This window comes from Dendrobates tinctorius, unplaced genomic scaffold, assembly GCF_039654945.1.
Source record: "Dendrobates tinctorius isolate UK_male_01 unplaced genomic scaffold, ASM3965494v1 ptg000156l, whole genome shotgun sequence".
Classification (NCBI taxonomy): Eukaryota; Metazoa; Chordata; class Amphibia; order Anura; family Dendrobatidae; genus Dendrobates; species Dendrobates tinctorius.
The window spans coordinates 1186288-1209512 of NW_027361823.1; the positions used below are offsets into that span (position 1 = coordinate 1186288).

Consider the following 23225-nt stretch of genomic DNA (forward strand, 5'->3'; position numbering starts at 1 on the left):
TGAATGCATGGTTTGCAGAAGTGTCTTCACCTCCAGAATGCTGGAGTTGATCTGCTGATAGCCTGCGGATATTTGCTCTGACAAGACTTTTAGACAGTTCTGGAAAGATGCATTCAGATGCAAGAACTCTGGCGCATAAGTCTTTTCCTGACCCCTCTGCTGCTGCCGCCCAGTACCCGCAGGTGTACTAGAGGTGGCAGGGGCAGAAGGGTGGGGTAAAGGGAAAGCGATCTCCTCACCAGCAGCTTCATGTAATGTAGGCGGCCACGATGCTCCTGTGCTGGTGGATGGGACAGATGGGTCGAATGTGTGGGAAGGCTGGGAAGGTGCAGATGTACCGGGGCGGTCGAAGTGTCCCTCGGTGCCGGTCTCCTCAGGGATCGCCTCAGAAGGGTCCAATCGTGCCGGCTCCCGAGTGCTGCTCACCGTGCTGTGGAATAAAGAGAAAAAAAAACAATTAAAATACTGACATGGTATGGCCCTGGCTGAAAAATTTTTTTACATCTAACATTTTTTTTCACATGTGGTGTGTAATATTTACCTTCTGGTGACCATTGTTTCCCGGAGGAACGACAGGGCTTCTGCGTACTTGTACTTGCTCCTGCGTCCTCCAGATCCACTCGGGGCCCGCATCTCTTTATTGAACTCCTTCTTGAAACGATCCCTCACAGACCGCCACCGATTCACAATTCTGTTCCCTGAAACGAGAAAGGAGTGGTTAGTATACAACATCAGTGTTTCCCAAACTCCAGTCCTCATGGTCCCCAGGGGTCATGTTTTCATGATTTCTATAGTAAATAGAAATCCTGAACACATGATCCGTGGGGACCACGAGGACTGGAGTTTGGGAAACACTGGTTTACATCAAGCAACCGGTACTGTATATACTTACGCTCTTTAATCTGGGCCCGAGCTTCGAGGTCCTCCCAGCGGCCCACAAGGAGAGAACAGATTTCCTCCCAGAGTCGTCGGGTAACAATCAGGTCAGCGTGGCGGCGGTCAGCCATATTCCAGAGCGGCTCCCTTTCTCTGACGAGATCGATGAGGCGGTCCACATCAGTCCCTCCATCCTCACCGTCAGAGTCGGGAGCACGCTGTGAAGGCTGTTAAAGAAAAAGACAAAAATAACATAATTAGCCTCCACAAAAGAAATGAAATAAAAAGTGCAAAAAAACAAAGCAAAAATATTTATACTTACACGCTGGTGACCGCCGCGTTGCTGTCGCCGACGACCCTGGGAGGCACTGCGAGGACCTCTTGGCCAAGCACCAGATTGGGAAGACTAGAGAAGAAAACAAAAAAAGTTATGTCTTTGGATGTAGGCATTTGTTTGCTGTGTGTGGTCTGCAGAACATTGTTTTCTATGTGTTGTGTGTAGTGTGATGTTGTGTTTCTGCGTTTGATGCAAAAAACTTACGAATTGTGAGCCCACTCCAAGTGTCTGTCCACCCCTTCCTTCTTCTTCTGGGAGCTCCTCTTCATCTTGTGATTCCTGTTTTGAAATAAAAGGCAATGAATAGACATATATTACAGAGAAGATGGATTTTGGAAATAAAAACTTACCGTCAAACGCTGACGATGCGAGGGAGGGCTCCCAGAAGATGATGTGCTGTCTTCCTGGTGGCCACACTCCATGCCTGTGGGTGGTGTTCCAGCTGCTGCCATTGCTGCTGCTGCATCTATTGGGCGGCTGTTGAATAAAGAGAAACAAAGGGCCAATGAATATCTTGATATTCAATAGCCCTAGTTTGGAGGAATGGGGGATTTGATAATTACCGTCTCTCATCTGCTGCTGGCCTCCCCTCCTCAGCATGTTCTATTTGCTGCTCCATTTGGGGTGGTGGTGGTGCGGATGGTGCTGCAGTGGTCTCCTGCCTTCTCCTGCGCCTGGTTGCTGTCTTGGGTGGCATGTTGGGTGTGGCTGTGGGTCCCACTGTCTTGCTTTTATATATGTCTTGTGGGCAGAGCTACTGAGCATGCTCAGACCAAAAAACCGGATCCGGCCGACGGATCCGGCTTTTGCCGGATCCGGCGCATTGCGGCGCTCATAGGCTTTCGTTGTGTGAAAAAGCCGGACGCGCCGGATCCGGCGTGTCCGGCTTTTTCGACGGAGACAAAAAACGTTAGGCTACTTTCACACATCAGTTTTTTGCCATCAGGCATGATCCGGCTTTTTTTTAGAAAAAACGGATCCGGCATAAATTTTGGAGAACTGTAGAAACGGATCCGTTTTTTTGCTGGATCCGTCTCTGTTCCTGGCGGCTGGCCAATTGGATCTGAGCATGCGCAGACTTAAAAAAAAACGGATCCGGTTGCTGGATCCGTCTTTTTCTGGATCGGGCGCATTCCGGCGCCCATAGACTTTCATTGTAGCAAAAAGCTGGAAGCGCCGGATCCGGCGCTTCCGGCTTTTTAGCCGGAGACAAAAAACGTTACAGTAGACGTTTTTTCAAGACGCCGGAATGAGACAAGTTGCCGGATCCGGCAAAAAACGGATGAAACGCAATGCCATCCGGCACGATCCGGCGCTAATGCAAGTCAATGGGGAAAAACCGGATCCGGCATTGCATTTTGCCGGATCCGGTTTTTCAAAAAAAAGCCGGATCGCGCCTGAAGGCAAAAAACTGATGTGTGAAAGAGGCCTTACAGTCACCGTTTTTTCCAGACGCCGGATCGCGACACATTGCCGGATCCGGCGAAAACCGGATGAAACGCATGGCCATCCGGCGCAAATGCAAGTCAATGGGGGGGAAAACGGATCCGGCATTGCATTTCGCCGGATCCGGTTTCTGTCAAAAGCGCCGGATCGCGCCTGACGGCGAAAACCTGATGTGTGAAAGAGGCCTAAGAGTCACAGCTTATTCTTTATTTTTCGGTGACTGGGGTATGAGGGCTGTTATTGGTGTGTGGGACAAACTCTAATTTGTGACTTTCTGATTTGTTTTTATTCCTTTAGTGGCAATATAATAAAACTGTCACTGCGGTTACTCGCATGCCTCCTCAGCGCCGGCCTACTCACCCCGGTCACCATGCGGTTTCTCTGAGTGTTGTCTCTTGCAGCACTGCTGCACCTGACTCTTTCCATTTGGCCGTAGGGGGCGGTGTGGCCGGTCTCTGCAGGAATTTAGCCCTTCCGTGTCCTGCAGAGATTAGGTCCCCCAACATATCCCGTGCAAGCCAACTCTTCCAACCACTCTTTTCCCGAACATTGTTTTCTAGTCCGCTCGTCTGGTAATGTCCTGCTCGTGCGTGTGTATATCTTGTTTCTCCTGTTACTGACCTGGCTCCTATACCCGTCCTGTCTGACCTCTCCCTTTTGACCCATGCTACGTATCCTGAATCTCTGCCTGCCCTGACTCCGGAACATCTGAGAATGTCTTCGTTTTTGCCCACCTGTACCTTGTACCCACACCTCTGACCTTCCGGTTAGCTGCTGCAGTCCTTGGGACTGCTCTTGAGGCTACCGGCAGTCCAGCCTATCCTCACCACCAGAGGTAGGCACCTAGGTAGGCCCACATCCATTAGCATTACATAATTACTGTGTATCAGAGTTACAAAAACTAATAACAATTCTAGCTTCTTTTTCTTTCTTTTTTTACGGTGTGTTCTGTGAGAGTTAAGTGACAAGCTAATTTATAGTTTGAGTTGTTAGACGCATCAATGCCAAAAATGTCATTTTTTTTCTTTTTTAGAATACTAAAGGACTTAACAGAAAAAGGGCTATTTACATTGTTTACCTGATTTTTTTTTTTTCTTCATTCTAAAGAGGAACAGGGGAGATCACACAACATTTCTCTCTGTTCCCTGCAGCCCCCTCTGCTCCTTCACATTGGCTTGGGGAGAGAAGGGGACATTTTACTCAGGCTGTATAGGTTGCATCTCATAAACATGGAGCCCTTCTTGCTACAGTGATATATTAGGAAGCTAGCTACAGTTGGTATGCCAAATCTCTGACTCCGACTCCACCAAAATGGTCTCCGACTCCACGACTCCGACTCCACAGCCCTGGCTAGATGGCTTTAGACCATTTTTGACCTATCTTGCTAAAACAAGGATATGTGCCGTGTCAGACCAGCACTCTGCAAGTGGAATACATGGAAATATCCACTGGAAGCATAATTAGTTATACTATCAAGATTCTCCAGAAAGTCTGAAACGTCTGTCTGACAGTGCAGTGTTAGGAATATAAGTAGTCCTCTGGTCATTGCCTGTCGGGGGATGTAATTCTTGCTGTATTGCTGGCATTGGTTGCGGAACCCTTTTCGCCCTGGTGATGTAGTGTTATTTGTAATGTGGCAATCTGTCGCATTCTTGTAAATTTCCTATCTGAATAACACATTCCCGGGCTCCGTGCATGCTCTGTGGTGTTAACCACTGATAACAGACATATCTCTGATGTACCCTTTGAATGACAGACATGACTTGTCAAAGGATAATTGTTTTCAATTGTTTTGTATCTAGTTTGCATTACTTACAAGTGGCCAGAAACATCTTGGAGTGTAGAAAATGAATATTGCTGTGGTCAGTCCGCACCTTAACTAATTACTTATTCAGCCAAGCTTATTAAGACTTTCTGCACATCTTGCTTAATGATTCATTTTTTCTTTTTTTTTCATAACTAAAACATATTTGGAGTGTTAATGGTTTCCCGACTGCTCCAAAGAGTCATTAGTGTAAATTTCATTGCTGAAGGTGTGCATCTATGTCATGTATTCATTAACCCTACGCCCTGGACAGCGAGTCTACTGTTGTATCACAAAGCTATGCCGAGTGCTCATAAATAAAAGACAAATTAGAGATGTAACTTTTATCATTTCAATGATTCACGCATTCAGCCAGTGCTTTTAAAGGAGCACTCCCAGAAACCGCTTAACTTTTCCTACAAATCTAATGTACTTCAAGTAAATTTTCCTACCAGGGGTCTTTACTTTGTGTGTGTGTGTATATGTGTGTGTATATATATATACATAGGAAGCAGAGTACTGTACTCCCCAAGGGTCCTATTGACACTGAACGTAGTAGAAACCGAGCATGTGCACCTCTTCTCCATTCTGAAAGGAGCAGCAAAGCCCTGTTCTTGGGGTTCCATAGCCCTTATCTTGGTATCACTGGAGGTCTCAACGGTCCCACCCCAACCAATCAGCAAGTTATCATCTATCCTACAAAAGGGGTATAACTTGTTTTTTGAGAACAACCCTTTAAGGATGGGTGCAGAATGTAATAATGTGGCACATCCCCCATCGTATGGCACTAGCCCCAGTAGATAATTTACTTGGGCTTCTGTTCTCATGGCTCTGATGTGCTTATTTATTTGGCTTTACTGCCCTTAGCCTTTGACACTACATACTTTTATTACTAACAATATTTCACTACAAAGTCACCACTTATGGTACTTCTGCACCATCTATATTTTCTTATTTCTAATGCCAGAAATATGTAACTTCAACTACCATATAAAACACTTGGTGATGTGCAATGGTCGATTTTGCTCTTGTATCTTGCATGATTTATATAAAATAAAACTCTCTGTCCTGTACAGCAGCTGTCTAATGTTAGGTATTCTTAAAGCATGTAGCTCCACAATTGTTCATTGTCAGCTTGCATATATATAGTTATTATTTGGGACCTAACCTACGTTCTCTATCATGGTTGGCCATGTCAATTGTATAGTCCTTCATCCAGAAGTGCTTGACTATGCCCCCAGGAAGAAGCACAAGCAAAACGCGCGTCGAGGTCAGGAGAGAGGGAATGCCATGTGGCATCCATGTGTCAGCAGCACAGGTAATATGTATAATGGTGTAGCCTGCCAAATAGCACTGATGTTAGCATTGATGTAGGCATTGTTCACTGAAATTGTGTTCCAGCCTGGGGGAAAATTTTCCTCTAGCGAAATCTGTTCATGTTTGCAATGCATTTTATCTGTGTTACTCCAGTAATCATCTGATCTGCTGTACCCAACATTCCCAGACACCAGGTATTTCCCGGTCATTTCTTTTACCTCTGTGTCCAAATTATTTTAAAGAGTTTACTTCCCTTTGTGGGGATTACAAATGTGTATCCCCACATGTCTACATTGAAACCTGGGATTTTTCTGTGCAATATAGTCAATCAATTATGTGCATAGCCCTACCACCTTTGTGCATTATGGCTGAATATTGACTCAATTAGGAGACCTGTCTAAACTATACAGTTGTGGCCAAAAGTATTGACACCCCTGCAATTCTGTCAGATAATACTCAGTTTCTTCCTGAAAATGATTGCAAACACAAATTCTTTGGTATTATTATCTTCATTTAATTTGTCTTAAATGAAAAAACACAAAAGACAATGAAGCAAAAAGCAAAACATTGATCATTTCACACAAACCTCCAAAATGGGCCAGACAAAAGTATTGGCACCCTCAGCCTAATACTTGGTTGCACAACCTTTAGCCAAAATAACTGCGACCAAACGCTTCCGGTAACCATCGATGAGTTTCTTAGAATGCTCTGTTGGAATTTTAGACCATTCTTCTTTGGCAAACTGCTCCAGGTCCCTGATATTTGAAGGGTGCCTTCTCCAAACTGCCATTTTTAGATCTCTCCACAGGTGTTCTATGGGATTCAGGTCTGGACTCATTGCTGGCCACCTTAGAAGTCTCCAGTGCTTTCTCTCAAACCATTTTCTAGTGCTTTTTGAAGTGTGTTTTGGGTCATTGTCCTGCTGGAAGACCCATGACCTCTGAGGGAGACCCAGCTTTCTCACACTGGGCCTTACATTATGCTGCAAAATTTGTTGGTAGTCTTCAGACTTCATAATGCCATGCACACGGTCAAGCAGTCCAGAGGCAGCAAAGCAACCCCAAAACATCAGGGAACCTCCGCCATGTTTGACTGTAGGGACCGTGTTTTTTTTTCTTTGCCTCTTTTTTTCTCCTGTAAACTCTGTTGATGCCTTTGCCCAAAAAGCTCTACTTTTGTCTCATCTGACCAGAGAACATTCTTCCAAAACGTTTTAGGCTTTTTCAGGTAAGTTTTGGCAAACTCCAGCCTGGCTTTTTTATGTCTCGGGGTAAGAAGTGGGGTCTTCCTGGGTCTCCTACCATACAGTCCCTTTTCATTCAGACGCCAACGGATAGTACGGGTTGACACTGTTGTACCCTCGGACTGCAGGGCAGCTTGAACTTGTTTGGATGATAGTCGAGGTTCTTTATCCAACGTCCACACAATCTTGCGTTGAAATCTCTTGTCAATTTTTCTTTTCTGTCCACATCTAGGGAGGTTAGCCACAGTGCCATGGGCTTTAAACTTCTTGATGACACTGCGCACGGTAGACACAGGAACATTCAGGTCTTTGGAGATGGACTTGTAACCTTGAGATTGCTCATGCTTCCTCACAATTTGGTTTCTCAAGTCCTCAGACAGTTCTTTGGTCTTCTTTCTTTTCTCCATGCTCAATGTGGTACACACAAGGACAGAGGTTGAGTCAACTTTAATCCAGGTCAACTGGCTGCAAGTGTGATTTAGTTATTGCCAACACCTGTTGTTAGGTGCCACAGGTAAGTTACAGGTGTTGTTAATTACACAAATTAGAGAAGCACCACATGATTTTTCGAACAGTGCCAATACTTTTGTCCACCCTCTTTTTTATGTTTGGTGTGGAATTATATCCAATTTGGCTTTAGGACAATTCTTTTTGTTTTTTTACATTTAAGACAAATTAAATGAAGATAATAATACCAAAGAATTTGTGTTTGCAATCATTTTCAGGAAGAAACTGAGTATTATCTGACAGAATTGCAGGGGTGTCAATACTTTTGGCCACAACTGTAGATAAGACACATACCTATTAATACATATGTGTATACTGTCGTAGCTGTTCTCTCCTTTGTCTTCTATGGTTTGAGGTACCCTTTTAGTATTACTGTTTGTCTTCCATGAATTTTTAATATTTTTTTAAATAGTGTTTTAAATTTACTTTATCATTAACACTTCTTGATCTTGATGCTGCATAATTGCCACATGATCAATATGGTTCTCTATGATGTGGAGTGTTGCCCACTCCTCTTGTGAGGAAAAGGGGCCTGGGTAGCATGTGTACCATTTATCATTTGGGACCTAACCTACCTGAGACTTTCAAGCTGTGGTTCATGGACACCATAGTTGGCCATGTAAGTTGTACAGTCCCTCATCCAGAAGTGCTTGATTATGCCTGAAGATCAGATGGGACTGATATCGAAATTGTAGGGTCATTCTAATGGTTTTGGCCTCTTTGTTTTATAGGCTGTTACGCCTGTGGATCGCGGTCCCACTGCGCTACTGGCCGGACTTAACCTGGTGGGGCGTAACTAAGCAGCTACCTGATTTTCACTGGGGCGTCTGATGGTGTGGTCAGGCTTGAGCGGCCGGTAGCTGCCAGGTACTACTCCAGGACGGCATCTGGAACAGTAGCAGCTGACCCCAAAGGTCAGAGATGCTGGTTTGGATAGCGTGCCACAGACAGGATAGAACGGCCACTGGTATGGGTTCAGACTGTGCGGTTTCAGAATAGCAGACAGGACAGCCACTGGTACTAGTACAGACTTTACGGCTTCTAGATAGCAGAAAGGAAGGCCACTGGTACAGACTGCGGCTTGTGGATAGCGGAAAGGAAGGCTACTGGTACAGATTGTGTGGCTTCTGGATAGCAGACCGCAGACAGGATGGCCACTGGTAACTGGTACAGATTGTGTGGCTTCTAGATAGCAGACCGCAGATATGATGGCCACAGGAACTGGTACAGATTATGTGGCTTCTGTATTGCAGACAGGATGGCCACAGTTAGACTGTGTGGCTTCTGGTTAGCAGACAGGACGACCACAGGTACTGGTACAGACTGCGGCTTCCGGATAGCAGAGAAGAAGGCCACTGTTACTGGTACAGACTGCGGCTTTTGTATAGCACAGAGGAAGGCCACTTGTACTGGTACAGATCGTGTGGCTTCTGAATAGCAGACAGCAAACAGGATGGCCACAGGTATTGGCGCAGACTGTGCCGCTTCTGGATTGCAAACAGGATGTCCACAGGTACTGGTGCAGACTGTGCAGCTTCTGAATAGCAGACAGGATGGCCATAGTTTCTGGGGCATACTGTGTGGCTTCTGGATAGCAGACTGTGCGGATTTTGGATTGCAAACAGGATGGCAACAGGTACTAGTACAGACTGTGCGGCTTCTGGATGGCAAAAAGGATGGCCACTGTTACTGGTGATCAGTGTGACACGCAACGGTGCCTGGGAATCAGCAGTACTGTTCTCTTTGTTCCCTGGCGCTGGGTGCTGAAGTGAATACCGCTCACATCACAGTCCCCTGCTTGCGCTGTGATCAGCGCTAGTAGGGGACAATGTTGAGAGCTGTATTCAACTGTAAGCAGCGAGAGCAGGTGGCGGCTGATGGGAGTATTCATCAGCCGCCGCCTGCATTATAAATACAGTTCTGGCAAAAATTAAGCGTCCGCTTTCAAATGTTCAGTCTGTCTGTTTCTTTTCATAGGTATATTTTTATTAAGATGTAAATTGTTCTTTTAGTCTATAAACTTCTGACAACATTTTTCCGAATTTCCAAGCAATAAATTTTGTATTTTTTTTCTGACAAAGAAAAATGGTCAAAATTAAAAAAAAACCACCCAGTGCGTACAGACCTCAAATAATGCAAAGAAAACAAGTTCATAATCATTTAGAAACAACAATACTAATGGTTTAACTCGGGAAGAGTTCTGAAATCAATATTTTGTGGAATAACCTTGATTTTTCAAAACAGCTTTCATGTGTCTTGGCATGCTTGCCACCAGTCTTTCACACTGCTTCTGGCTAAAAAAATTAAGCATGTCTTCTTTGTTTGATGGCTTGTGACTATCCTTCATCCTCTTGATTACATTCCAGAGGTTTTCAGTGGGGTTCAGGTCTGAAGAATGGGTAGCACATTACAGGGTTTTGAAGTGGTGGTCTCTTAATTTTTGCCAGAGCTGTAAATTTAAATGAAAATTGACTTTGGGTTGCCCTGTATTTTTGATAACCAGCCAGGCAAATCTGACAGCTTCGGACAACAACTCTCAGCTGTCAGCTTCAGCAAGGCTGGTTATCAAGAATAGAGGGGTTCCCTCTTGTCAATATAGACTTAGACTCCAGTGCAGTGTACACTGATGTATAGAAACTTCTCAGTCCTTTCCTTCTTAATGTGTTTTCTTGTATACCCAGCATACTGAACTTTTGTACTGTACACCATGTAAGTAATAGAACATTATGGAGGTGATGCACCTATGCAATCCTGTGTGCACCAGCTTGATAGATCTTTTTTCGTTTTGGTTCTTTGAACCCAATGCTAAATCTTGATCATTCATTTATAATTCTAGCTATCTTGACATGGGCGATGTGCAGAAAGATATGTATTGTGGCTGTTTCTATGCAAGGTCTTTTTAATGATTAACTGTGGAGAACTTTTGAAGTAGTTTGATGTTATTATTGTGATGTTTTGGAACATCAGGAGTTGAACATATCGGATCAAATACGACCCCTTAAGGTTTACCTGATAAGAGTTGGAGAAATCATTAAGTCAGACAGGAGTCTTGTACTCCCACAAGGGTAATGAAAGCTGTATCAAAGGCGATGCATTATTCAATACTGCAGAGTTGAGAGAAATAGGAACTTTTTCACTTATTAAAGATCATTGAACCTGAGCTGTGGCGATCATCCTGGATATAGAAAGTTGACACATTCTGAAGACTCGTTTCTTCCATCTTGTGTTAATCTCATTTTCTCTCTCTCTTGAATGTCTAACTTGATATTTATGATTTTTCACATTCAAGGTTCAGTTAAAAATTGCTGCAAGCTGTTATACAATTACGTGCACACTATTCTTGGCCAGTGTTGGCTAGTTAGTTTCTAGGAGTTACTGTTGCTATAGAGAGGACGAGGACACAAGATAACATTTTAACATTCATTTGGCTCCCTTAATGAATTGCTTTTTGTGGCAGTGTCCATATCTTGACCTTTTCATGCTAACATGGTTAATGTGCATTCTGAGGACTAAAGTGCGGGATAACTGGGAACACAATGGCCCATTTCAATGCAATGATCAACTTTTCTTATGTTGAAGGTAAGGAAGCAAGCAACAATTTAATACATTATGCAGTAGTCGCTCGTCTTGGTAATGAAATGTTCTTAGTTGGGAGACCACCTGCAAAGTCGAGACACATGTATGAATATAAGATAGTACACTATATAAGACAGATACACTAGTTATAATAGCTGCTCTACCATCAGATTACATACACATAGAGCCGTTACCCGTGTATCTCTTGGTGGTACCTAGGTGTCGCCTTTTGTATTGCATTTTATTGTCTTTACTTAATTGTCATTACTTCTTTGATTTTAATTTTATGTGTAAAAAATACACTAGGCTTTCTTTTGGGTTAATGGATGATATCAGGTTAGTTAAGGATCCTGCATGTCTGATTTTGGACAAACGATCCTCTTGTTCTTGGCTGGAAATGCCACCGCCAAAGCAGTTTTGGTGGTGGCTTCCTTGTATACAACACAGATGCTTAACAGAGCAAGCACTGCTGTTTCTTTCTGAACCATTGCTCAGATGATTACTATCTATTGTCTATGGGGCCCATAAAAAGCTGCTGAAATAGATTGAGGAGGCAGCTAGTCGGTCGGACTGCTGTCTGAATAACAGATGGGAGGAGCAGCAAAGGGAATGAAACTATTCTATTCTGCCCAAAAAGTCTGGATCTGCTCAAACTTGTCCACCTTGTCATTCAACAGGGCAGTAATCTGGTCATTAGCCAAGTATCTTGATATTGGTCTTATTACGTGCCCCTGGATTTTCAAAGCATAAATTAAAGTGTGTAGAGTGGCGAAAATTATGAAGGAGATAGGGGTTCAAGCATGGTTAGGAATACTCAAGATATGTTGAATGAGGCTTATCTAAATTGTGACCCATAATGGAGTTTTCTTTGGGTGTATGCAGTAGTGTTCAAAATAATAGCAGTCCAATATGACCAGATTAATCACTGTTTTTGGTATAAATTGAATTGTCCCATGTCAAACAATTTACCAATTGGTGCAGTAGATTCTAAGAAAACCATCAGACTCTGCATTCAGGATCTGCATGTTTTTGAGTCTGTGTATGAGAATAATATATTGGAAGGAAATATTAGCAGTGTGGAGAAAAATTTGCAACGTGTGAATCCGGTGGCCCTTATTTAAAGGTGAAGTCATGACAGGTTGTACATGCATTTCTCCTTGAAAGCCTGAGAAATATGGGTGGTTGGAGACATTGTTCAGAAGAACAGCGTAATTTGATTAAAAAGTTGATTGGCCAAACCAGAGAGACGTGGAAGAAAATGGAAGACTACCATTCGAATGGATGGAAGAATAGCCAGAATGGCAAAGGCTCAGCCAACGATCAGCTCCAGGATGATCAAAGACAGTCTACCTGTGAGAACTGTGACATTTAGAAGACCCCTGTGTGACGCTAATCTGTTAGCTGGAAGTCCCCACAAAGTCCCACAGTTATAAAAATAAAAAAAAAAAAAAAAAAAAAAGATCTACTGAAGCGGATACAATTAACCAAAGAACACGTCAACTGGCCTAAAGAGAAATGGAGAAACATTTTGTGGACTACTGAAAGTAAAATTGTTCTTTTTGGATCCATGGTCGCAGACAGTTCGTCAGATGACCTCCAAACTCTGCATTCAAGCCACAGTGCCCTCTGAAGACAGTGAAGCATGGTGCAAGCATTACTATGGTGTTGGACATATTACCAAGAATTTCTACCAGTTCATAATGTAGTTTTTCCCCGTGTGGTTAGTTAAACACATTACTTTTTTTCCCAACAGTTGTCAACCCTCCCACCCTTATAGAAAATTGCGTAGAAATACAAAGGCCCCCTTTTCCGCAATATCTCTGTTTTTTTTTATCGCTCAGTGTCTTAGCTCATCCTAAGCTAGCTTGTTAGTTGGAATTCTAGAAACTATTCTATGCAACAAATATGCAAAAAAAATGAATACAATTTTGAACATCCAATATCTAACTACTGGTGCATTGGGAGAAACACATTAGAAAAGGGTACCTTACAGGTATTCAGTACATCCTCTTATTTTTACTTCTCCACAGGGGTCCTGGTAAGCGCTGAGTTTGTGCTTTTACAATAGCTTGAAATGAAGCAGCAGAAGGCCATACAACTACCAAATCCATAAATCCACACTGTGCTTTATCCTAGTTTTTGCATCAATTTTCTGTTCACACTGCCGTTTTACAGGATCCATCACTGATCCTTTTCCATGAATTTTGCAGAATTTTGAGACAATTAGTTTGCCTATGTCTTAAAAACTCTTTGCACCTCACTTGACAAGAATATGTGGCTTACCTGAGAGGCAGCAGGAAAGGAGTTTGGCTGAAGATGCACTAATGTGCTTGAAAAATTGGTCTAAATGTAAGCCATTGAAGATGTATGTTAGGACAGCTCCGGCACCCCTGCACAAGTCCCCTTCCGACATGATCACTTACCTTCTCTCGCTGCTCCAGTTTCCGCTGCATCTGCTTCCTCCAAGGACCTGCGCACAGCATGCAGGTCTCCTGGGAGTGTGCTTAGGGCGCGCGCTCCCTGCTTCTTAAAGGGGGACCGTGTGCGCCTCTGATAATGTCCCCAGCCAATGTCAGTGAGACATCAGATATTTAAGACACCCTTCCCTATAGGGAGGTGCATTAGCAACTCTAGTCCTTTAGTTTCCTACACGTATGTCTAAGTTATAAGGTCCCTGTACCCATGCTCCCTGTTCGTGATCCTGTCCAAACCTGCTCCTGCTGCTGTCCTGCCTATACCAAGTCCCAATCTTGACCCACCTGGTTTGTACCTGTTACCTTCTCCCTCATCCATCCAGTCTGAACCAGCTCCTGTGAGCCTGCACCTATCCATATTGTGTTCCTGTAACTCGTACCGTTTCTTTGTGTTTCAGTTCCCGTCCTGTCTACCCGCGGTGCAGAATCCATTCTCTTGCTATACAATTCTGGCCGTCCTGACTCTTGAGTCCATCTCTGCTTCCCTATACCCCTTAGAGGTCAGCTCCTGCGGCTCCTGGGCTTGTCCTGGAGTGGTGCCTGACATCCACCTTGGTCCAAGTCTAAGCACACCATCAGGGGCTCTAGTGAAGAACCAGGTAGTTGCTTGATTGCGCCCCTCCAGGCTCTCCCCCGACCACGGCACAGTGGTTCCACAACCACGTGTGCAACAGTATTGCATATGTCTAAAGATGCAGTAATTTTATCACCCGCTATTGTAAAAAATTTGCCGCATTATGTGACTGTCTAGTCTAAATTTACAATGTGATCCGACACTGATTTCCTGGTGGAAATTCTGCCGCTTTTTACAGTAACTGCAAAGGAGATAAGATTTTATTAAATCTCCTGCAGATGCTACAGAAAAAATCTGCAGTGTAGATTGACCTACGGTACAGATTTTCAATCCACAGCACGACAATTTATGCTGCAGATTTGACCCTTCATTTCGTGTTACATTTTTTTGCCACTGGGAATATCTGCAGTATATCCGTTCCCATTGAATTTACACTGAATCTATTCTTTTATATTCCTTTATCTATTGAATTTGTGTAGCACCTAGTTAGAACTTTCTCGAGCCGCTCACTCATCTCACTACAAGCTTCCAAATATCCCTAACTTCTAAAATTAATGTATGACATGAATCTTCATGATTGCTTCCTACTGCGCTCAGCTTTTCTGTAAGGAAGAAAATTCATGAAAATAGACCAGGCACAGGTGGAATGTTTTAATCTTTAAGTAGTATTGATATTTTTGACATTTACAAATAGTCGTCATAATAAGTAAAAAAAAAAAAAATATTGATTTAATTTAGCGTTCTTACTTGGGATGTGTACTTGACTAATCCTGGAAAAGTTTAGAGTACAACTTGTTATATTTTTTTACAATTTAATTTTTCAGTTTATTTTCTAATATTAAGATACCAATGTCTATAGACTTTGACTGTAAAATTGAGACTTCTAAAAAAAAAAAAAAAAAAAAAAAGCAGCAACGACCAACAAAATGGGATAACATCCAATATAATATGAAGGCAGGAGCTGAGCAGAATAATAGAAAATTGTTTTTCAAAAATTGTGCTGATGTAAAGTAGACACGTGGGAAATGTAAGGCTAGTTTCACACTAGCGTTCTCAGGCGCAACGCAGGGCCGCCGCTTAGCTCCGCCCCTGGCCATGCCCCGTCCAGTCAGCTCCTCCCAGGATCACAGGGCAGGGGGCGGAGCTAAGCGGCGGCCCTGTGCTGCGTCCGAGAACGCTAGTATAAAACTAGCCTTATTTATTAATTATTTTGCTTGACCCAGCTTTCTGATTTAGGGGCATAAAAATTAAAAGTTTGAAAGTTGCAAAATTTTCGCCAAATTTTTTTCAAAAAATAAATGCAAGTAATATTGAAGAAATTTTACTGCTATCATGAAAAACAATCTTAGGATCAGCGGGATCCGTTGAAGCGTTCCAGAGTTATTGCCACGTAAAGAGACAGTGACCAGAATTGTAAAATTTGGCCTGGGCATGAAGATGAAGGGGTTAAATGTCACTGTGCCGTCTAACTCCTGTTTAGGGAGAGCTTAATGTCTTGATGTATAATTTGACTTACTTTTTCCCATGCCACCAATTATATGTCATAGTGCTAAAAAGCTGCTAACAGGTATGCTCTAGAAACCTTATTGACCATTGATAAGCCATAATTTGATTGCATGTAGCACAAACAACATAGTGTGATTGGTCAGTTTTTATATTTCATTTGATACATTTTATATGTAGCAATGCATTGAATGGTTTTATGTAAAGAGTTATGACAGTAACACTTTTTTCCTTTCTTTAACCCATAGGTTGCTACTTGAGTCCAACAACCCTTGCCTTACTTGGGAAGCTGTCGGTCAGCGCAGCATTCAATGTGGTTTACATTTATACGTCTGAACTGTATCCCACAGTAATAAGGTAAATTGGGTTTGTGGCGCAATATATTGAACCTTTTCTTAGTAATGCATGTTTAGCACAATTTTCGTTTACAGGCGCACTATTGACCATTAATGATTCTTCAAAGTTTTATAAAAGGGAAAAAGCATTTTACCAATAGAATTTATTTCTATAGAATTGTTTGTATTTAGGCTTGCTGGATATTTTGTGATTGTTGTTTGACATGGTTAGTGGTGTGTAGCATTAGAGGGAATTTGTTAACAGGTTTTCCTCTATGTAATCGGAGAGCACCATAATGTAGGAGCAGAGCGCCTGATTCCAGTCATGTGTCACTTACTAGGCTATATCACTAGAAGACATGCTGACTCATGCTTTCTAGTCCAATCGCACCCTCAGCACTCCCCAGAACATTTGCAGTTTATCAGTGCAGAGGCTGGCTGTCAGTCAGGGCAGTGATTGAAGCAGCTCCGGTCACACCTCAGACTGAAAACTGGAGGGAATAGAAATGATTTCCTCCCGGTAGCTGGACTTTCAATGTGGGCGCAAGGCAGCTTTAGAACGCCATTGACCTGCACATTTAACCTATATATGCAGGTTAATAGCAGTTTGGGACTTGATAGGTTTCCTTTAATGATAAGCTCATGAGTCCCTTGTATACATGAACTGCCACTCCCCATTCCTATGCACAGGAATAGAAAGAAAGCTGTCTATTAGTGGTGGGAGGGGGGGTCCTAGGTCTGATCATGAATATCGAGGATTTTAATTATCCATTTTGACTGCAAGATTATCAGGAGCAATCATTCCTAGGAACCCTCATTTCTAGAGAATTGTGCAGTCTGAACAGTCTTATAATATGAACTGGTCACATACTTTCAGGCAACTTCATCTCACTTGATAGATAGTGTTAAATAAAGAATCTGCAAATCACTTCATTCATTGCTTTACTCTGCAGAATCACTGTAATGTGCCTGTCACTTGGTGTCTCTCTTCTAAAGGCCCCGTTTCACATAGCGAGATCGCTAATGTGTCACCGATTTTGTGACGCAACAGCGATCTCGCTACATGTGACACGTAACGGCGACCCCAGCCCCCCTAACCCCCCCCCTGCTGGATATCGCTGATCGTGTTCGAATGTCCTGGGCCATTTTTTCATCGTTGGCGTCCCGCTGACCAGTGCGCATCGCTGTGTTTGACCCGACGAGCGACCTCGTTGGCGACGCAGAACTCAGGGACGCAGGCTGGAATCGTTCAGAATAGCTGCTGTGTGACAACGCACCAGCGATCCTTCCCAGGTCTTATCGTTGTCAGGATCGCTGGGGCGTCGTTGAAGAGATCTGCCTGTTTGACATCTTACTAACGGCCATTTAGTGATGCACCAGCGATCTCTACCAGGTCGCATCATTGTTGGGATCGCTGGTGTGTCGCTATGTGAAACGGGACCCTAACTGTCTGTTCACTGACTGTTAATATAATTAGTCTCTAGCATCAGAGTTTCCAAGACAGATTATAGAAAGTTGCAGAGGGTCTTTAACACATGAGAGCAGTAGCAGATCAGAACAGGCAAGCCATTAGACAGTAGTTGAAGCATTGGATGCTTGGAGATGGACAGGAAGTTCCAGCTCCAATAGTGCTGGCAGAATGCAGATGAAATGTGTGACGAACCCTCACCTCACCACCCCGCCTTACTTCACTATTATGTCGGAGGGATCACGTGGTACAGTCTTCGCACTTGCGCCAGCATGACGTTCCGCACCCCCTGGGGACACGTAAGGTCAGCTTGGCACAGTTTTACCAAGACACCCCATGTCCACACAGACCCAGAGAGGCACAGGGAGTGAGAGGATGGTGCCAGTCGCTGATGTGGAACCTCACTCGCTCACAACCCTGACAGGCTGAGAGGCCCCTTTCACTAGCACCAGTGAAACAGAGCACTGCCATCCCAGTAGGACTGCCACCCGTTCCTTGTTAGGTATAAGCCCGGTCCATTAATGGGATTATATTGAGCCAGAAACCACCCCCGGTAGCATGGAAATTTAATGTGAGTACATGGACATGTGGATTCGTGGATCGAGATAAAATATCTCCCCACACGATATGTCATCATGACCTCCCAGGAAAAAACAAGTAGGCCATTCTTTACACAAGCATTTAATACCTTGTGGTCACTTCCCTCCTGCCACTAGGGCAGCTAAAAACTCCCAAACCTAAGATGGGTCATTACTCCTTAATGGACGGTCCTAGGGAGGTGTTTTTAGCGCCTTCAGAGCAAGCTGGACTCCTGCTATGCATTGAGGCCCAGCACTGCTTTTCTACCGGGCTCCTACTAACCATTCTACATAACTCCCCACCCTGGGTTGCTAGAACAGAACGAAACCCTGAAAGACGTTTAGCCTATTCCAGAGATCTCGAAAATGTAACTGGTATGTGGCTAGGACGTATGATAATTCTATATTCTCCTTATGAAATCCTAGCTGTCTGAACAAAGCAGTTACACCACATGGGCTCCACAGGAGGTGTTCCTGTAGGAACTTGGATACTAGCTGGTGTGGCTGGACCACCTGTTACAGCTACACATGCTTTCAAAAGTATTGTAAGCTGCCATTAAATCCACCCATCCTTCACAAAATGATACTTCTGAACTTTATCATACAGTATTAAAGTGAATAGGTTTTGGGTGCAATATACTGAATCTTTTCTCAGAAACGCGTTGGGATCTTTAGCATAATTTTCTATTATAGGCATTAAATCCACTATTGCGCTTTCTTCAAACATTTATAAAATGAAAAAAAAATAGTTCAAATCCCTTCTGGCAATAAACTTATCGTCCTAGGAATATGTCATTACTTTATAATTGGGAATGGTGGCGCAACTTGAAGCTTGTAGGCCCCAGTGCAAACGGTGCCCCCACCTCATACATTAAGGGGGTTATCTGGGAATAACTTAATTTTTTCACTATGGGCCTAAGAACTAACAAGCAGGAAGTTGATAACTACCTGAAGTTTCTGCTTGCCGCTAATCTCTACTGGCTCAGAGTTGTCACATCGTCAGAATAGGAGCTTCTCTTCCATTCTGCTCTGTTTAACAGGGTGAGACTGCCAAGAGCATGCTGATTGACAGCTGGATGCCCCCTGCCTAACTGTTGGAAGCCAGCTATCAATCAGCGTGATGCCAGCAGTCACGCCTTGTCGACAGAACAGCCTGGAAGAGGAAGTGCTGCTCTGTTGACGTGAAGCAGCAGAATCGCCGGCAGGAGTGGTCAGTAAAAAACCCAAAATGATCCTGGAAAACCCCTTTAAAAACAAGTGAATGTTAAGTTACAGAGCATGAGAAATGAAACTGGACATATTAGACCTGTATGTGCACCTAAAGCAGATTTATCTTGTGGGGGATGAGGGTAGTAACGCCATACTTCTCCGGAAGTTCAGAGTGAAAGGACAGGTTGGCTTTGTTGGTACAAGATACGTGAATACTTACCAATACTGGCACTGACTTTATGGATGAACACAATGTACGTTGCATTTTGTTGAGCTATGTGCAGAGGGCAGAAGTTTTGATGTTCATGACAGCTACTAAAGAAGGAAGAAAAATCAAAGTATTCGTAGTACAGTCCCGGGGCAGAACAACAGGTAAACCATAGGAATGCTTTATTTATGAAATTCTTTTAGCTGCTGCCCTTGCATCTCCCGATTACTTGCAAGTTTTTTTTATTTGTGTTGTGAGATGAAATATAGAGCTCGCAGTCAAAGTTTACTTTAACAATATCACTTTGCATTGGATTCTCAGTACAAACATCCTTTTTTCCCCTTTATTTTTAGTTTTGCACGGTGTGTAATGAAACTGATGAAACATTCTTCTGTTTATCTAACACGTCTTTGTTGTAAGTCTGCGGTTTCCCTCTTTACCGATTGCGCGGTAAATTACTTACCTTGGCATTTTTGCTTTTTGTTGTATGCCTTTTGCTGTTTACTATTGTGCTGCCATCAGTTTAATTCCAGGTTTATTCTTTTACTAACTGTAGAGCAGAAAATAAAAAAATTGTAAAAAGCAAATAATGAAGTATTTCTGTTTTGTGCCGCTCCACCATGTACATAATGGAGTATTGAGCACAGACACAGATGCAGTCATAAGCTCTTTGTCACTTTTTTTTTTTTGGATGCGGCATAAATTGTTATTGACTTGAATCACAATTAACATTGGAGCGGGAAGTTATCTGCAGCGGGAAGTATGAGCAAGCGCAATAGTGGAGAGTCAGCATTTTTAGAATTCATTGCTCCAACACAATACGCTACTTTGGAGAAAACCCTTATGTCTTTGTAATTTATGCCGAAGCAATTAGAGAGCGTTATAAACGCTAATTTGGAACGATATATCTCTTAATCAGACATTCCACTCAGGCTGTCCGACATAGATATTTTCACGGGGACAAATCGCCCCTTTAATGTTTGCTTATTCTCTTGTGAAGGATGGAGCACATTCTTTAATGGCGGGGACTAGGAGTGATCCGCAGGCCTGATTACATCCTCTGTGACCTTTCTTGCATTCACAGTTTTTACACTTATTTTAATTGGCAATTAATTTTCTCTTGTGTTTTTCTCGGTGTAAAAAGAGCAAGGCAAAATAGATCAGTGAGTTAGCATTACCAGCATGTCAAATTCTTGTCTTAAAATAAAGTGCAATTTTTTTTTTGTTTGGTTTTAACTCCTAAAATCTTTTGAAATGGGTTTCTCCATGTTAGAAAATGATAGGTTATTGCTAGGATAGGCTACCACTTTATGACTGGTGGTGGGTCATAGAGGCTCAGTGAAAAGAAAGGTTCACGGGTGGCTCAGTGATTAGCACTGTTACTTTGTAACCCTGGGGTCCTGGGTTCAAATCCAACCAAGGACAACATCTGCAAGGGCTTTATATGTTCTCCCTGTGTTTGCGTGGGTTTCTTCTGGGTTCTCCGGTTTCCTCCAACCCTTCAAAGTCATATGTATAGGGAAATTAGATTGTGAGTCCCAGTGGGGACAACAATGACAATGTCTATACAGTGGAATTAATGGCAATAAGTAAATTCACCTTGCTGATGTAATTTCCCTTGACATAGTGACTACATCATGGCCCTATTTATGTGATTGGTTCCTGGCTGCAGTTCCTGAACTTGGTTCCTTGGGAAGATAACAGTGCCGTGATCAAGAGAGTGCCGCTCTTCATCAGTTTTGAGACCTCCATCATCCTTTGGGTCTCAGATTTTCGCTAATCTGTTTGTGATATTTTCATCGCATATTAAACATTTGCAACTCATCTATAACTGTATTTTCTGTGTCTAATTTGCTCATTGGCTCTTTTTGTATTTTCAACCTGAATCAGAATAAATTCTGTTTTTATATTTTTGGATTTTGGATAAATGCCTGTTCTGCATTTTTATTCTCTAAGTTCTATTAGTGAACAGCCAAAAATCTGCGTACCTTCTTGATGAAAAGCGATTTACTAAGTATAGTGCTTGCTCATGTTTGTGCTGTGCCTCTTTTCACTAGTGTTATAGGCTCACCTGGTGAGGTGGATTCGCTAAACCATAGGTCAGGATAAGCCGCACAGACCTGAGGCTATGATTGAGTGGAAATAGACAGCAGATGTGTCTACGAGGACCACAACTGCACGTCATGCAGGATGGCAGATGTGCAAGTGAAGCTGTAAGCGGTACCGGCAGCTGGAGGATATTTTTATATACAGGAACAACTGAGAAATATATTAAGTCAGGTATCTTGCAGCAGGAATACAGTTAACCTCGGAATAATTAAGACCTAGATGCAACTTGTAGCAGTGCTATGGTTAACCACAGGATTAGCAGAGACATGTACTCTGAAACCTTAGGACTTTCAACTTTTTGTGAGTTTCAGCATAGTTGAGAGATCAATAGCAACAGAATTTAATGGACAGAGCTAATAGAAGAAGTTGGATGTTGGAAAACAGACGAGAGATGCAGGGAAGAGCAATGTCAGGAGGAAGATGAGACTAACTATTGTAAAAACACGTTGTAGAAAGGTGTTATACTTTCCTAAATATTGAGGCAACTTATCGCTGCCTGTGCCGGTCTTAAAAGGCCTTGGGTGAGTAATCCGGCACAAACTAATGCATAGGGAGTTGCCATTAGAGAAAGGGCCCCGGAGTGGGGCCGGGCACTGGAGCTAGGTCCGGTGATTAGCACCTAGAACCACCATTGCACCTTTGAAATTGGTAGTGAGTTACCACCAGTACTTGAAGGTGAATCTACCACTAATATGATTGAATTTCCAACCCAACTTAATTAGGAAGCCAAGTTTATATTCAGTTTAGACCAGTTTTCATGTTTTGCCTTTTTATTCTGTGCTTCTGAAACTCTTGATGTGCATTTGAATGGAGCCTGAAGTGTGAAAAGTTTTCAAATTATGGTATGGATATTGGAACATATTAGTCCTTATGTGACGCCCACACGTAATTATCTAATTTATTGTAGGAGTTTAGATTTGAAGCCACTGTAAGTCACCCTCTTACATCTTCGCCTAATTTATTGATGAAGTTGGATTGCTTTGATGCTGTCTGGTTCCAGAATTAATGAGGGTAAATGGCCTTCTGGCAAAAGGTTTGAAGCTACTAAAGATGAATTTTAATTTATACTGGAACAGCACAAAGGTATAGCGCTTATGAGTTTTAAAGAAAAGTTCTCACTTATGTATATGTATAAGTATTCCTCCCCTTTTACTAAAGACCTGAGAAGATGACCTGCTCAGCATTGATCCCAGTGTGAAGCCCTTTCCTCTAGCAACCAATTATCGTTAAATCCCCCACTTAGAATGAGAGTTACACTTGCTTTTTATCTCTGGTAGATTGTCACTTGTTTTTGTCTCCTCGTCGTTACGTGCATCTCGTCAGTTTTGGCGCTCAGAACATTCAGTGACTTTATATAATGCTGCTTTTAGTTTTATCAAAGCCGTTGTCAAAAAAAAAAAAAATCAGGCTTGTTCTTTACAGAAAGTGCGCAGCGTATAATTATAGTTAAAATTAAATTGTCCAATATTCCCTGTTTATAATAATTTAGTGTCTAAGCTAGATCTGCAGAGAATATTCAGGTTTATACAGTGTTGAAGAAAGCGGCTTACTGCATTTATGTAGTTTGTGCGAGACTTTTAGACTCTGGTTACACTTTTTTTTTTTTCTTTTTTTTTTTTACAAGAAGCAGTTCTGAATGCTTTAACCTATTCATAAAAATT

General features: G+C 42.7%; 1 protein-coding gene across 6 annotated transcripts in view; it reads left to right on the top strand.

The window, feature by feature from the left end:
* Positions 1–23225, top strand: part of LOC141051266 (solute carrier family 22 member 15-like) — a 353709-nt gene that overhangs the window by 227501 nt on the left and 102983 nt on the right. For 5 of the 6 annotated variants that reach the window (XR_012220613.1, XM_073548125.1, XM_073548124.1 and 2 more), the window contains one exon: positions 15906–16014. Coding sequence is in view for 5 of the 6 variants with exons in the window: in XM_073548125.1 (XP_073404226.1) it covers positions 15906–16014 (109 nt within the window). In the remaining variant the exon portion in view is untranslated. Of the gene's footprint in view, positions 1–15905; positions 16015–21082; positions 21354–23225 lie in introns of those variants that run through there. The other variant, XM_073548127.1, reaches the window with a different exon arrangement.